At 41.4% G+C, this 13,481-nt stretch overlaps 1 protein-coding gene across 1 annotated transcript in view; it reads left to right on the top strand.

The window, feature by feature from the left end:
- LOC124996845 (stromelysin-3-like) overlaps positions 1 to 13,242 on the top strand; it is a 70,540-nt gene extending 57,298 nt beyond the window's left edge. The window contains exons 4-8 of the mRNA XM_047570185.1: positions 453 to 586; positions 687 to 901; positions 1,013 to 1,217; positions 11,473 to 11,733; positions 11,816 to 13,242. Of these exons, the coding sequence (XP_047426141.1) occupies positions 453 to 586; positions 687 to 901; positions 1,013 to 1,217; positions 11,473 to 11,733; positions 11,816 to 11,934 (934 nt within the window). The 3' untranslated portion in view covers positions 11,935 to 13,242. The remainder of the gene's footprint in view (positions 1 to 452; positions 587 to 686; positions 902 to 1,012; positions 1,218 to 11,472; positions 11,734 to 11,815) is intronic.
- The last annotated feature ends 239 nt before the right edge of the window (positions 13,243 to 13,481 follow it).

Raw genomic sequence — 13,481 nt, 5'->3', positions numbered from 1 at the left:
AAAGTTGCAAAGGCATTATTAATATTCAAGTCTTTGAAGTTAAGAATACAGAAATTTGTCCACCTTAAAAAAAAACACATCTATAAGGGAGGGAGGGAAAGCTTGGTTAGCAGCTAGTGGTGCATAAATAGAGAATGTCTGTAGGCCAAAGTAACTTTTAAACTGGACCCAGATCCGAAGTGAGGTTTTAACAATCACATTTTTGGTGTAGGGAAAAGTGGAGGAGTGGATAGTCGAGTGCACAAAGGCTTTCAGGGAGACTGGATTTACTGAACTTGCCTCCATGCTGGGGCCTCAAAAGCCTCGTATTGAAGCCAGTACGTAAGAATCCTGATATTAGTGGCCCAGTAATAGAACCTAAGATTTGGCAGGGCCAGTCCTAGGAACATAACAAACTTTTAATGTAAATGTATTAGATTGACTTGTGACCAATACTTGAAATACTTGTGTAGATACTGGCATGGGGACAGTTTACCGTTTGATGGTCCAGGAGGAATCCTTGCCCATGCCTTTTTCCCACAAACACACAGAGAGGGAGAGGTCCACTTTGACTATGATGAACACTGGGCATTGGGTAATGATGTGGGTAAGTACATTTGAAATACTTTAAAACAGAGGTCTTCATTTGAGTTCTCATATGAGTAAAGAAATCAAATTTTAGTGCCCTGTCCCCTTATGATTTTTAGGCACTGATCTCCTACATGTGGCAGCTCATGAGTTCGGCCACGTCCTGGGACTGCAGCACTCCCTGGAGCCTGACGCTGTCATGTGTCCTTTCTATACTGACTCATACCCTCTACAGCTGAGCGAGGATGACAAGAGGGGTATCCAGTACCTTTATGGACCGCCTCGGTACACACCACCTGAGACGACAGAAACCAATGAAATTGAGACTGAATTGGTGAGAAAATAATTCTGAGCCCTTAAAGGTGCATGTACTTTATGTTAACAATCTCTCCAATCCATAGACTTTTGGCATGTAAGCCCATATATATATCTTGTTAATTCCCAGCCGGACGCCTGCAGAATAAACTTTGATGCTGTGTCCACCATCAGGGGAGAGCTGTTTTTCTTTAAGTCTAAATACGTTTGGCGTATTCGTAATGGACAGCTACAAGCAGGCTATCCAGCTTTGTCTTCACGGCACTGGAGGGGAATTCCTAACCATATTGATGCTGCATATGAAGACAAGAATGGCAACATCTGGTTCTTCCAAGGTATCACCACAAATTCAAAAATCTATCTGAAGAGAATTTAACCTTCCTTACTGGTGAAAATATAGTGAACCATTTATTGAACCAAGTAGCTGAATTGCTATAATCATTAAAATTATATTTTAAATTAGGCATAATTGGAGAAATTTTAATAATAAAGTAAACTGATCAACCACAACATTCAAACCACTTACAGATAAATAACATTGACAATAACATTGACAACTCAATATTCTGCTTTTGGACTTTTGGACCTGGTGTTCATGTGGATGTTACTTAGACATGTACCACCCTCCTAGACCAGATCAAACATCCCTGCCCCATAGGGTAGACACTCCTTGATGGCAGCTGAGATAACTTCTCATCAGCCAGATGACGTTGAGTGATTCATGAATCATAATAGGAGAAGAACATCTTTCTCTCTCTTTGGGTGCATGTGGCACTATTTTTATACTGCCTGTTTCTTCTGCATGTTTGTTCTTCTTCTTATTATAATTATTAAGGCCACGGGGCAACACACCGAGGCACTATTGTTATACTGCATGTTTCTTAGTATTATTTTTCCACTTCCTCCCTTTTTTTGTCCCTTAACTAGTATATAAAAACATGTGGTTTGATCGGCATCGGTGTGCTATTACTTTTAGTTTTTCAAACACCTAATGCTCAGGCATTCTTTCACCTAGAGACTTCATTTAAATCTTAAACTGTAGTCACAGGTCTTGTGTATTGGTGTATTAATCCACGTTTTGATAGGTCATATAGTTTTTGATCAATCACTGTTCAATGACCATGATCATTTTTGGAAAGATTCTGTTAAAATGGGTGTGTATTGCACAGAATGTTCGTGCGAGTGGGTGACATCACCATAGTGAGAGAAGTTCTTTGAAATTGTCTGAAACTTTTTTCTTGCCACACTCCTCCCAGCTACAATTTACACTCTACACACATGATCTTTTCCACAGTTGTAGACAAACGTGTTCTGTCGCTCACAATGTGAGAAAGACAAGACTAGAAAGACAAAAAATATATCAAAGTCTTGAGGAAGGCCTTACGATGGTCTGCATGTTTTTCTGATACGAGCTACTGTTTTGTTACAGTAAGCCCAAATATGAGACCAGCGCAGAGGAAGAAAATCGCCCTTTTCTGTCTGTTCCTGACCAGCACGCCTCTGTCATTCATGACAACCACTTCAAGTTGCCATGGCAATCTCTGACCCGCAGGCCAGAGCCACGGCTGAGACCAGTTCATTAATCAATCAGAGTTACACACACGCGCACAAATGCACGCCCTTTTTATCCCAGCGAACTATACTAAAACGCCTTAACTGTGTTGCCTACGCCTGCATAAAGACTGAAAAATACGCGAATGCAGCGGATGCCTGTGTGCACTCGCATCAATGTACAAATAACCCAGACAAAAGACAAACAAACAAAAAAAAACGGTAAAAACGGTCTGTTTATTGTTTTTTGTTTAAAACGTAAAAAATACGTGGTATTTCATTTTTTTTCTCCATTTTTTGGTTAAAAAAAAAAAGGCTTTAAAGCATGTGTCACTATATAATGTGTGCACATGTAGACTTGAAATAGCCTGCAGCAGCAGCACCCGGACTAAGTTCGGACGCAGAGAGGCTGCGCGCTCCTGGCTCAAGGCTCATGGTGAGCCAAAGCAGCAGCAGCAGGGCGTGGGACCAGTGGCGCAGCGGGTAAAATTAAATTTTATAGTTATAGTTATATAACGAGATGTTGAGGTATATCAGGGACTGTACCATTGCTCAGACGCAAAACATCAGGAACAGGACATGTTCTGCAGCATATCTACACAGATCAGCTGTTACACATAGTCTCAGGTTCATACAGGATGGTTTATAAGAAAGCATAACTTATAGATGAACCCCAAGCCCCATCAGCACTGTCAAGATAATTTTATTTTTAAGTGGCTGAAATTATTTTAAGTATCCCTTTCACCCTTGCCTTTTTTACGTTTTGAACAAAAAACAATAAACAGACCGTTTTTTTTATTGTTGTCTGAATCAAAAACCGAAAGCAGCTGTTTAACTCAAAATTAGTCACCATAGATTAAATGATTATTTGTACATTGAGACGAGCGTGCGCACAGGCGTCTGCTGCGTTGTCATCGCATAGGCGCTGTACACGCATTTTAGTATAGTTTAGCAGTGTATGAACTCCCCACCCCTACCATTAAACGCCCAAATGGCAACAGAATGCTGGGTTTTAGACAACCTGGCAAAAAATTATAACCGTCTCACATCAAACCTACGTGGTTTGGTGGGAGGTGAACATCCAGGTCCTCAACATCAGTGCTCAGTGAAAGATGATCATATGTCTGTCTGATTAGCTCTGGTCATGGGTTTGATTCCCATGTTGACAGAGATGGTACCCCAAGCAGTAGCCCCCCATGGCCCTTTCAAAATTTCCCAGAGGGAATTTTATTATTAGGGCCATGGGGCAACGCATCAAGGCACTGGCCCCTACACCACTTTTTTGGGGGTCCAAGCAGTGAATCTGCAGGAACCCCATTGTTTTTGTTAGTGTTATTGGGGGTCCAAGCAGCGAATCTGCAGGAACCCCATTGTTTTTGTTCGTGTTATTGTTATTATTGGGGTCCAAGCAGCGAAGCTGCTGGAACCCATTGTTTTTCTACGTTTTTGGTGGTCCAAGCAGCGAAGTTGCAGGAACCCCATTGTTTTTGTTAGTGTTATTATTGGGGGTCCAAGCAGCAAAGCTGCAGGAACCCCATTGTTTTTGTTAGTGTTATTGTTATTATTGGGGTCCAAGCAGCGAAGCTGCAAGGAACCCATTGTGTTCCTTGCAGCGAAGCTGCTGGAACCTATTGTTTTTCTACGTTTTCTTATTGGGGGTCCAAGCAGTGAAGCTGCAGAAACCCCATTGTTTTTGTTAGTGTTATTATTATTATTGGGGTCCAAGCGGCAAAGCTGCGAGGAACCCATTGTGTTTCTACGTTTTCTTATTATTATTATTGGGGGTACAAGCAGCAAAGCTGCAGGAACCCCATTGTTTTTGTTAGTGTTATTATTATTGGGGGTCCAAGCAGCGAAGCTGCAGGAACCCCATTGTTTTTTTTTAGTGTTATTATTGGGGTCCAAGCAGCGAAGCTGCGAGGAAACCATTGTGTTTCTACATTTTATTATTATTATTATTATTATTATTATTCCGTCTTCTGCCATTGGAGTCTATGGCAGCCCATACAACCGTATGGAAAAAAGTTGTGAAATTTTGCACATTGATTAAGGACAGTAGGATCTTTAATTTGCCTGAGTTACATGTTGCCAGTAAGTACGCTCTAGCGCCACCAATGCGTCAAAGTTCGCAGTATATTTGCGCACGTAACTTTTGAACCGTATGCCCGAAATTTACAACATGATTCTTGGATGATGCTGAGTTCAGCCTACCCTATGACGTCATAATGCGTCATGATAGATTTTACGCCATCTTGGATTTTGTCAAAAACCTTTAAAAAGTTTCACATGTCACAAATTTTGTCCGATTCTCACGAAAATCGGCACAGACTATCTTTAGACCAAGCTGCACAAAAGGTACTACTTGCCGTCCTCGCCTTCGCTACCCACCACAGCCAATCAAATGTGGCGGCGAAGGGGCCGTTTTCGATGTGAGCTTATATCTCGGCAACGGTGAGACATATTGACATCGCATTTGAGAATATGGGTCTTGACTCGGTCCCAAGTGGACACCATGAATAGGGAGCGCTGTAATTAGAAAAACGTGTTTTTTGCTCATATCTCTTGATGGGTTTGTATTTGAGATGACTTTGTGACATCTACACGTACTATAGGGTGCCCCATTGATAGTTAATGCCAAGTTTTGGTGTTATCCAATCGTTGTCAGCGGCGACGCCGCCAAACAGGAAATTTGCGCGTATGTCGGTGACGCTTTGACTTCCGAAGACCAAACTTGGTCAGACACTTTGGGACCCCCTCCGAAATGTGTAATAAAAATTTGGTGTCATTCGGCCACTAGGGGGCGTTGAAACTAACAAAATTGCGTTTTTGCTCTTTTCTCTTTACGTGTTAGGATTTCCGACTAGATTTTCATGTCTGCTGATACTGTGGAATGTCCCCTTTCAGGATCTGGCAAAACTTTTCACGCAATTGTAAGAATTTGGCCACCATATTGGATTTTGTCAAAAACCTTTAAAAAGTTTCACGCATCTAAAAATATTCTCTGATTCTCACGAAAACCGTCACAGACCATCTTCAGACCAAGCTGCACAAAAGTTACTTAGTGGCATTTTCATTGTCCAATCCGTTTGCCCGCAACAGCCAATCAAAATTGACTGCCAACTTTCCAGACGGGATGTGAGGTCATATCTTGTTATCTCTATCTCTCATTTTTTTTACATCTGTTCCACCAGGGGGAACACAAAAGCCACACATTTCGGCCCGGCGAGATATCAGGTCATATCTCAGGAACGTTTAGACATATCGAAATGAAATTTAATAATCCATCTCCAGACCCCGCCCCAAGGAGACATACCATATTTGGTGTCATTAGGCCACTCGGGGCTGCTGCAGGCAGCAAAAATGATGCGTTGTCTCATATACCTTAATGTATTGACCTGAACTGCTTGTCATTTCCCACTAGGGGGAGCTGAAAGACCACACATTTTCTACTGTCTCTTCATATGAACCACTGCTGGCCCATTTTTTTCCACATCTGTCAAACCAGGGGGAGTTCAAAGGCCGCATATCTTGGCTGTTTTCTAATTAGTGTGGATGTCCAGAGGGCGTCATTCGCGCCTTGCCAACTATTACTTTTCGTGCTGATATTATCAAACTATTATCAAAGTTTTCCCATAGAAATGAATGGGACACCATTCTGGGAGTCGTAGTTTCCGCCGCTACCGACTGCTAAGTGTTTTGCAATGGGAATCTCACAAATGTTGTCCTACAAACATGTAAATTACATTCCCAGATGCCGTTCATTCGCAAAAAAAATGCTATTACTTTTCCTGCTGATATATTAATTCTCCACAAAGTAAGTCGCGAAAAACTGCCAGAAATTTCCCCATAGAAATGAACGGGACGGCGGGTGGGCGGCCATTTTCCGCAATGCATCCTGGGAGTCGTACTTTACGCCGCTACCGACCGCTGTGTTTTTTTTACCACGGGAATCTCACAATTGTTGTCCTATAAACATGTAAATTAAATTCCCATTCCCAGATGCCGTTCATTCACCATATTAGTGCTATCCCTTGTCTTGCTGAAATATGATTTTTCGCGACCTAAGTCGTTTGTTTCTGAACTGTCCATGCTGTGTTATTTAGTTCATGCTGGTCGGGCTTCTCCCTCTCTCCCCCTCCCCTCGGAGAGAGTGGTCACCTGTTCGCCCAGCCTTTAAAACGTGTACCACACGTTTAATGTCTTTACGTTCGTTGCATTTGTGCATGTCTCAATCACAATCAGTGGGAGAGTAAGCAGCAGTTGTGTTTCGTATTATTTTGTTCAACTTTAACGATACACTGCAGCTCGGACAAGAAACTGCTTCAGAGCGAACGACCGGAGAATTCACTCCGCAGTACGTCAGTGCGCATGCCCACCCCTGAATACAAGTAACACGCGCGCCTCTAATTAAGGCCCGGCAGATGGCGCTCGTTGCTACTGCAACAATTTACTGATTGTATTAGTAAACTGAGGCAGAGGTCTATCAACGATTACAATCATCCTTACTCACTGAATTCTCAACCGTTTTTTAATCCCTTTGTTTATTAGAAATGTCTGACATATATTTAAGATACTATATAAATTGGTCCAATTGAAAATGCAGATCATGTGCAACGCCATTGAAAGGCTTGTAGGCATTCAGCAAAACGGATTGATATTAATAATCAACACAGTGTTAATGATATATTTAATAATAACATATTAAAGTTTATGATATAATGATCACAATTGCTCTCTTATTCTTACATAAGCTAGTAACAACATGTATCAATTTAATTTTCCGAAACTTTACACATACATTCAACACGTCCAGAGCAGTTACATGATATAAAACATCTTGATCAAATTGGGAACATTTAACAAGACATCTACGGACATACGCATGTACATTTTATTGCCGATACATCGGCATACATCATTGCTACATCCGCACACGGCACATCGATTGTATCCAGCCATTGTTATGAATGCAAATGGGGATTATTTTATATAACCCACAGACTCTCGTCGCAAACACATGTCGCGGAAGGGAGCGGCGGAAAACTACGCATCCAACAAAGCATTGCGCGACTCCCAAGATGGCCCCCGCAATGTGCGTGTCTGCGTAGATTTCCACAGGTGTGGCGGGCGGATCGGCAGAAGGCATTCACAGTGCATTTCTGCAAGAAATGCAAATTGCTTCTAGTTTTCACTTCATATGAACCGCTGACGGCAGTTCATATGAAAATCTCCCCATGGCATCATCTTGCTGTATGGAGTCCATAACTGCTTGGACCCCTCATTGCTGCATGCAGCTATATTTATCATTATTATTCCGCTTTCTTCTGCCATCAGAGTCTATGGCAGCCCATAGAACCGTATGGTAAAAAGTTGTGAAATTTTGCACATAGCTTAAGGACAGTGGTATATTTAATTTGACTGAGTTACATGTTGCCAGTAAGTACGCTCTAGCACCACCAATGGGTCAAATTTGGAAGTACATTTGCATACGTAACTTTTGAACCATATGACCTAGTTAACAAACAAGGTATCTTTGTGATCCTTGGATCATGCTGAGTTCAGCCTATCCTATGACATCGATTTTGTCAAAAACCTTTAAAAAGTTTCACGCGTCGCAAATTTTGTCCAATTCTCACGAAAATCGGCACAGACTATCTTTAGAACTATCTTTAACATGGAAGTCTATGGATACACTCTAACTGCACTCTGGTGAGAGTGGTTTGCCCTTTTTTAACTAAAAAAAAGTTGTTCAAACTTTCCTGATGGCCACAGTTTTTGAGCTACAGAAATAAAAATTACATAAAAACATAAGACCTTTTGTTGGCTTTCTGATGGTGCATTTCTGATTCATGTAGGTCCTACAGTTTGGACTCCAGGCTCAACTGAGTGAGGAGTGCACCCAGCATTCCGTGAAATATTTCCCATTCCTTTGTATGTGGATGTGAGGTGACAGTTTCGGAGCTAAACACCAGCGCAAGCTCTTCTCTCTCTCGCACAGCAGCCACAGTTTTCACTGTACGTATGTGGAAAAAACATTAAATCGAAGAGGATCCTCATCTGATGCTTAACTCAACAGCTGTGTACCTGGTGGCCAGCGCGACTGAGTCACTCAGACTGCCAAATCATTATGACCACTTTAGACATGGACAGAAAAGGAGAAGGATTCCAGATCTCATTCCACGAACACCCCAATGTAGCGTATGACCACCTGTCCCTACTGCACACCCAAATGTGCCCCCCACCCCACATTGAAATAAGTCTGCTAAAACATTACGACCACTCTGGCATTACAGCAGTACAATAGGGCAAGGGCCCTTAACGCGGTACTTGTGACCCAACTGCGGTTCTGCGGACCCTGTAACACCATGCAGCAGCAAGATTGCCTCGGTCAAAATTTCTCTCGTGGGAATTTTGTAGTTCTGCTTAAATGTTTCTTCTTAAACTTCTTCTGCTGTTTTTCAACGCATTACTTGTCCCAGAGTTTTGAACCGATACGGACAATATTATATCAAAACATGCGTCTCGATCGGGAAATGTCGTGCTATGACTTTTATAAGCAATTCGTCCAACGGGGTGGGAATAATCGAGCGAAAAGTGGACATTTCTTCCCATAGAGTCCCATTCAAAAGTCAGAAAGACTGGCCAACATTCCGAAATCTACTCATACGTTTGCTAAATGAGTAGAAAAATGATTAAAAGTTTGTACATGACATGACAAGTGTTGCTTTTTTCCCACAAAATGGTGTTTTGAAAAAGGTGTTCAAAGTTGTCTGGTCGCATTTTTTGAGCCACAGTAATAAAAATGACATAAAAACGTAGGAATTATTGTTGGCTTTGCGATGGTGTGACTCTGTTTCCTGTAGGTCCTACGGTTTGGACTCCAGGCTCAGCCGACCGAGGAGTGCGCCAAGGATTCTGGGAACTTTTTCCCATTGGTGTGTATGTGGAAGTTCTTCCACATTTTCTGCCAGAAATCCCAACGCATGGTCTTCTCTTTCTCGTCACAGTTTTAACCATACGTACGTGGAACAAACATTAAATTGAAGAGGCCCCTCGTCTGACGCTCACAATGCATTCATGATCCCCATACAAGCAGTTGTTCAGAGGCCAATTTCTAGGATGAGGTATTGTACCTACATATACGTTATCAGAGTTAAAACTCTGATAAAGCTGCTCAGAGAGAAGACGTGCAGCAGTTGGGACCATAACCGTGGCAACAGAACCCACATACGCACAGAGGAGCCTCAGACAGTAAGAGCCATGGAAAAGGAGGGGAGATCTCATATTAGCAGCATTACATAATGGGCGACTAATTAACAGCAGCTGTGTACCTAGTCAGTATGACAACGGAAGGAGTCACCCAAAGTGCCTAAACATTAGGAACACACAGCAGTAGACACCATTTGGGGGCTTCATTAACACAACAGCTGGTGGCTATGGCAACGGAATGTTGAGTCACACAGACCGTCAAGTCTTTATGACCACCTTAGACATGGACAGAAAAGGAGAAGGTTGCCAGATGTCACTCCATGAACTCCCCACTGTAGCGTATGACCTCCCACCCCTACCACACACCCAAATGTACTCCAGACCCCCCGCATTCAAATAAGTCTGCCAAAACATTATGACCATTACAGTAGGATGGGGACCCTTGTTAGCGCAGCAGTGGTGGGCCAGCTGTGGGCTGGTCTGTGTGACTCTAGTTAGGGCCACGGGGCATACACCAGAGTCACTGTCATAGTGACTCGGGCCGTGCTATCATTTTTCTCTACGAAATATGAATTTTTCATGACATAAGTCGCGAAAAAATGCGAAAAATTTCCCATTGAAATGAATGGGATAGTGAGTTTTTCAAACGTCTACTGCTTAACTATACTTTCACCTAGAGACTTAGGTTTTACAATTTTGATCAATCACTGTCAGTCAATTTCGAGATTATAATGGATGTGTATTGCGCGGAATTCATGCTAGAGTGCGTGACCTCATCAGTTAAAGTGGAGGAAGGTGTCTGAAATTGCCTGAAACTTTTCTCTTTCCACGCTCATCCTGGCCACAATTTACAAACTAGACACATGATTTTTTTTTCCCACAGTTGTAGACAAAGTTGTTTTGTCTCTCACAATGTCCTCGTCAATGAAGTGAGACATACAGAATTTAAACTGTGAGAACCTGAGTGCGGTTATGTCTCTCTCTGCTCTCCAGTGACTGTAATGTAAAGAGAGAACAGCGCAGAGAGAGAAAATCACCTTTTTTTTTTCTCCATCCTGGCCCAGCGTGCTTCTGTCATCATTGACAACCACCTCAAGTTACCATGGCAACCTCTGATCTGCAGGCCAGATCCACAGCTGAGACCAATTCATTAATCAGGGGCTCCTTTGATATCTCTGCTGTTAATAGTGCTGACCCCTGTCCCCCATACATTTATGTTACAACAACACACACCAACACACACTCCTCTATCACACACACACAACACAGGTAACTTTACATTACACACACGCGCGCATGTGGGGAGGACATAGAACAACGTGCAAAAAAATAAGTAAATAAAATAAAATAACGTGTATACTAGTGTTTTAGTTTGGCCCACCTTCCATCTACTACTTATGACTTATACTACAGCTAGCCAGCAGAGGGAGCTATACTTGTTTTGGCTTCCCTTTCAAGGAGCTGTTCTGTTGTCCATCTTTGCACAGTCTATGGTTAAGCAGTGTAATCCAAGAAGCAGCAGTGAGACAAAAACTCAGGGAACTGAATCAAGAGTAGAACAAAAACACTAGGAGAAATGGGGGTACAATAATAAAAGGGTAATTAAACAGAAGAGACTCGATAGGAATAACTCCACAGATGACTTGACAAATTGGATGACTAAAGGAACCAAAACACAATATCATGACAATATGTAATAATAAGTAAAGAGTCACAACCCCAACAATGACAACACGTCACACAAATAACACATTACTTTCCATACTGTAGTTTTGTTCAGTAAATGAGAGTGGCCCTTACAGTTTTATTTTAATCTTCTTGTTGTATCAGGTGACAGCTACTGGGTGTTTGATGCTGAGAGGAAGATAACAGGGCCAGATCCAGTATGGCGACTGGGTCTTCCTGTAACAGACATTCAAGCAGCATTGAAGTGGGCACAAAACCACCATGAGAGAGTCTATCTCTTCAAGTCTGGTTCTTATTGGCCCTTCAATGTCCAGGAGAACCGAATAGATGACATCCATCCTCACAGCATGCACGAGTGGGCTGGAGTGCCAAGTCATATTGATGGAGCATTTTGGGATAGCTATGGTGAGGCTTGGGATCAAACATTTTTTACTTCCATTTTATGTTTTCTCTGTCTTGATTGTTCCATTCTCTTGTTACCTGACAGGCTATGCCAATTTCCTGAGTGGTTTTCAATACTGGAAGTTTGACCCTGAGACACTTAAGGTACTGGAAGGCTATCCCCGAAGCATCGGCATGGATTTCTTTGGTTGCTCTGCCTCTTGATCTTGAGTACATGAGTACATTCATGTACCAAACATTTACTAAACTTTTGAAAACCAGTCGTAATATTTTTCAGTGTTATACTCCATTGAGGTGATTTAAAGAAAGATCAAAAAAATCTTTCATTTCATTATGATTATCATACAACAAACTGTAATTATCTGTTGCAACAGAACCATAAAAAAACAATGGTTTTGCTATTCAAAATACAAACATACATATGTTTTATACATTTTATTATAAGTGTTTGTAATAGGTCAGCCGCTCCAACAACACCGTTACAGTTGCCTCTGTGGGTAAAAGGTTCAAGTGGGTAAAAGTTCAAGTGGGCCTGCCACCGTAATGTAAAGTGCTGTCAAATAACACCTTGGTTGTTATTTGACAGTATGCATGCATGGAAGCTATAGTATGTTTCAAGATCATGCATCTATGGTTCAGTACTGATAATTTAAATGCACATAATTTTCTTGTTGCAAAAAAAATCTAGTTATGACTAGCCATGTGAGACTGGATCTTTTGCTATTGAACAAAGAGGAACATGGAGAAGTTTGTCTCTTTCATGGGTAAAATGCTTACACAGCCTCCTTTAAACACAGCCCTGGACATTTAGCTCTGCAAATAATTTCTTAACAAAAATTCAGGATTTCAGGATTTTTTGGCAATGCTTAATTGTGTAAGTAAGCACAGGGCTGTGTTCAGTCGAGTAGTTAGTTATGATCTAAGGTCCTGTAGACAAGGCAAATCAGTACCTCATAGGACGCACACAATTCTGTTCTTTTCACTGCACTCAGTTAGTGCATTTTTATGGAGCTATGCAATAGTCCCTGTTATCTGTTTAAGGGCTTTATATTGATTCTCTGATGTTTATGTTTTATGTTTTAATGTTCCAGAATATTAAAAAGTAGGATATAAAGGCTGATAATATGATGTTGTTTACTCTAAATTGGGTTCTGAGAGGGAAATGTAACATAGCTTCACTGTGGTGTGACTCATTGTAGATTATATATGAATATTAAATGTGTCTACTTGTATTCAGGATAATACTGCTTGAAATCAGTGCAGGACATTGATGGTTGTATATCACTGACCTGTAAAATACACTGTGTTGACCTACAAAATCAGCAGTCTAGTGTAGCTGGACATCTTTAGCTGTGATTCAACCAACATCAGTGCGCCTTAGTAACATTTTCAGGTCTATATGTGCTTTTAACATGTATTGGTCTATTTGCCTTTGTACTCAGTGACTTGTTGTGTGAATAAATCTGTTTTTCATTTGCAATAAAAAAACGTGTTTTCTATTTCTGCAGATTACATAATGCTCGCACAAAAACTCTTTTGTTTTTCAAAACAAGTTCCAGTTGAACGTTATTGATAATGTTGGAATTAGTTGATCTTGCATTGTTTTGTACCATTCTGTGGTGAAACCATCTGTCCCTGAAGATTTCCCCCTTTCATTCTCCTGATTACTGATTGATTGTAGTAAAAGGTGGATATGGACAGTTTGACACTCAAATCCTAGCATCACAGCAGTATCGCACAGCTGGTACAAA

The sequence above is a fragment of the Mugil cephalus genome, chromosome 19, assembly GCF_022458985.1.
Source record: "Mugil cephalus isolate CIBA_MC_2020 chromosome 19, CIBA_Mcephalus_1.1, whole genome shotgun sequence".
Classification (NCBI taxonomy): Eukaryota; Metazoa; Chordata; class Actinopteri; order Mugiliformes; family Mugilidae; genus Mugil; species Mugil cephalus.
This window is presented reverse-complemented; position numbering and strand designations above follow the sequence as displayed.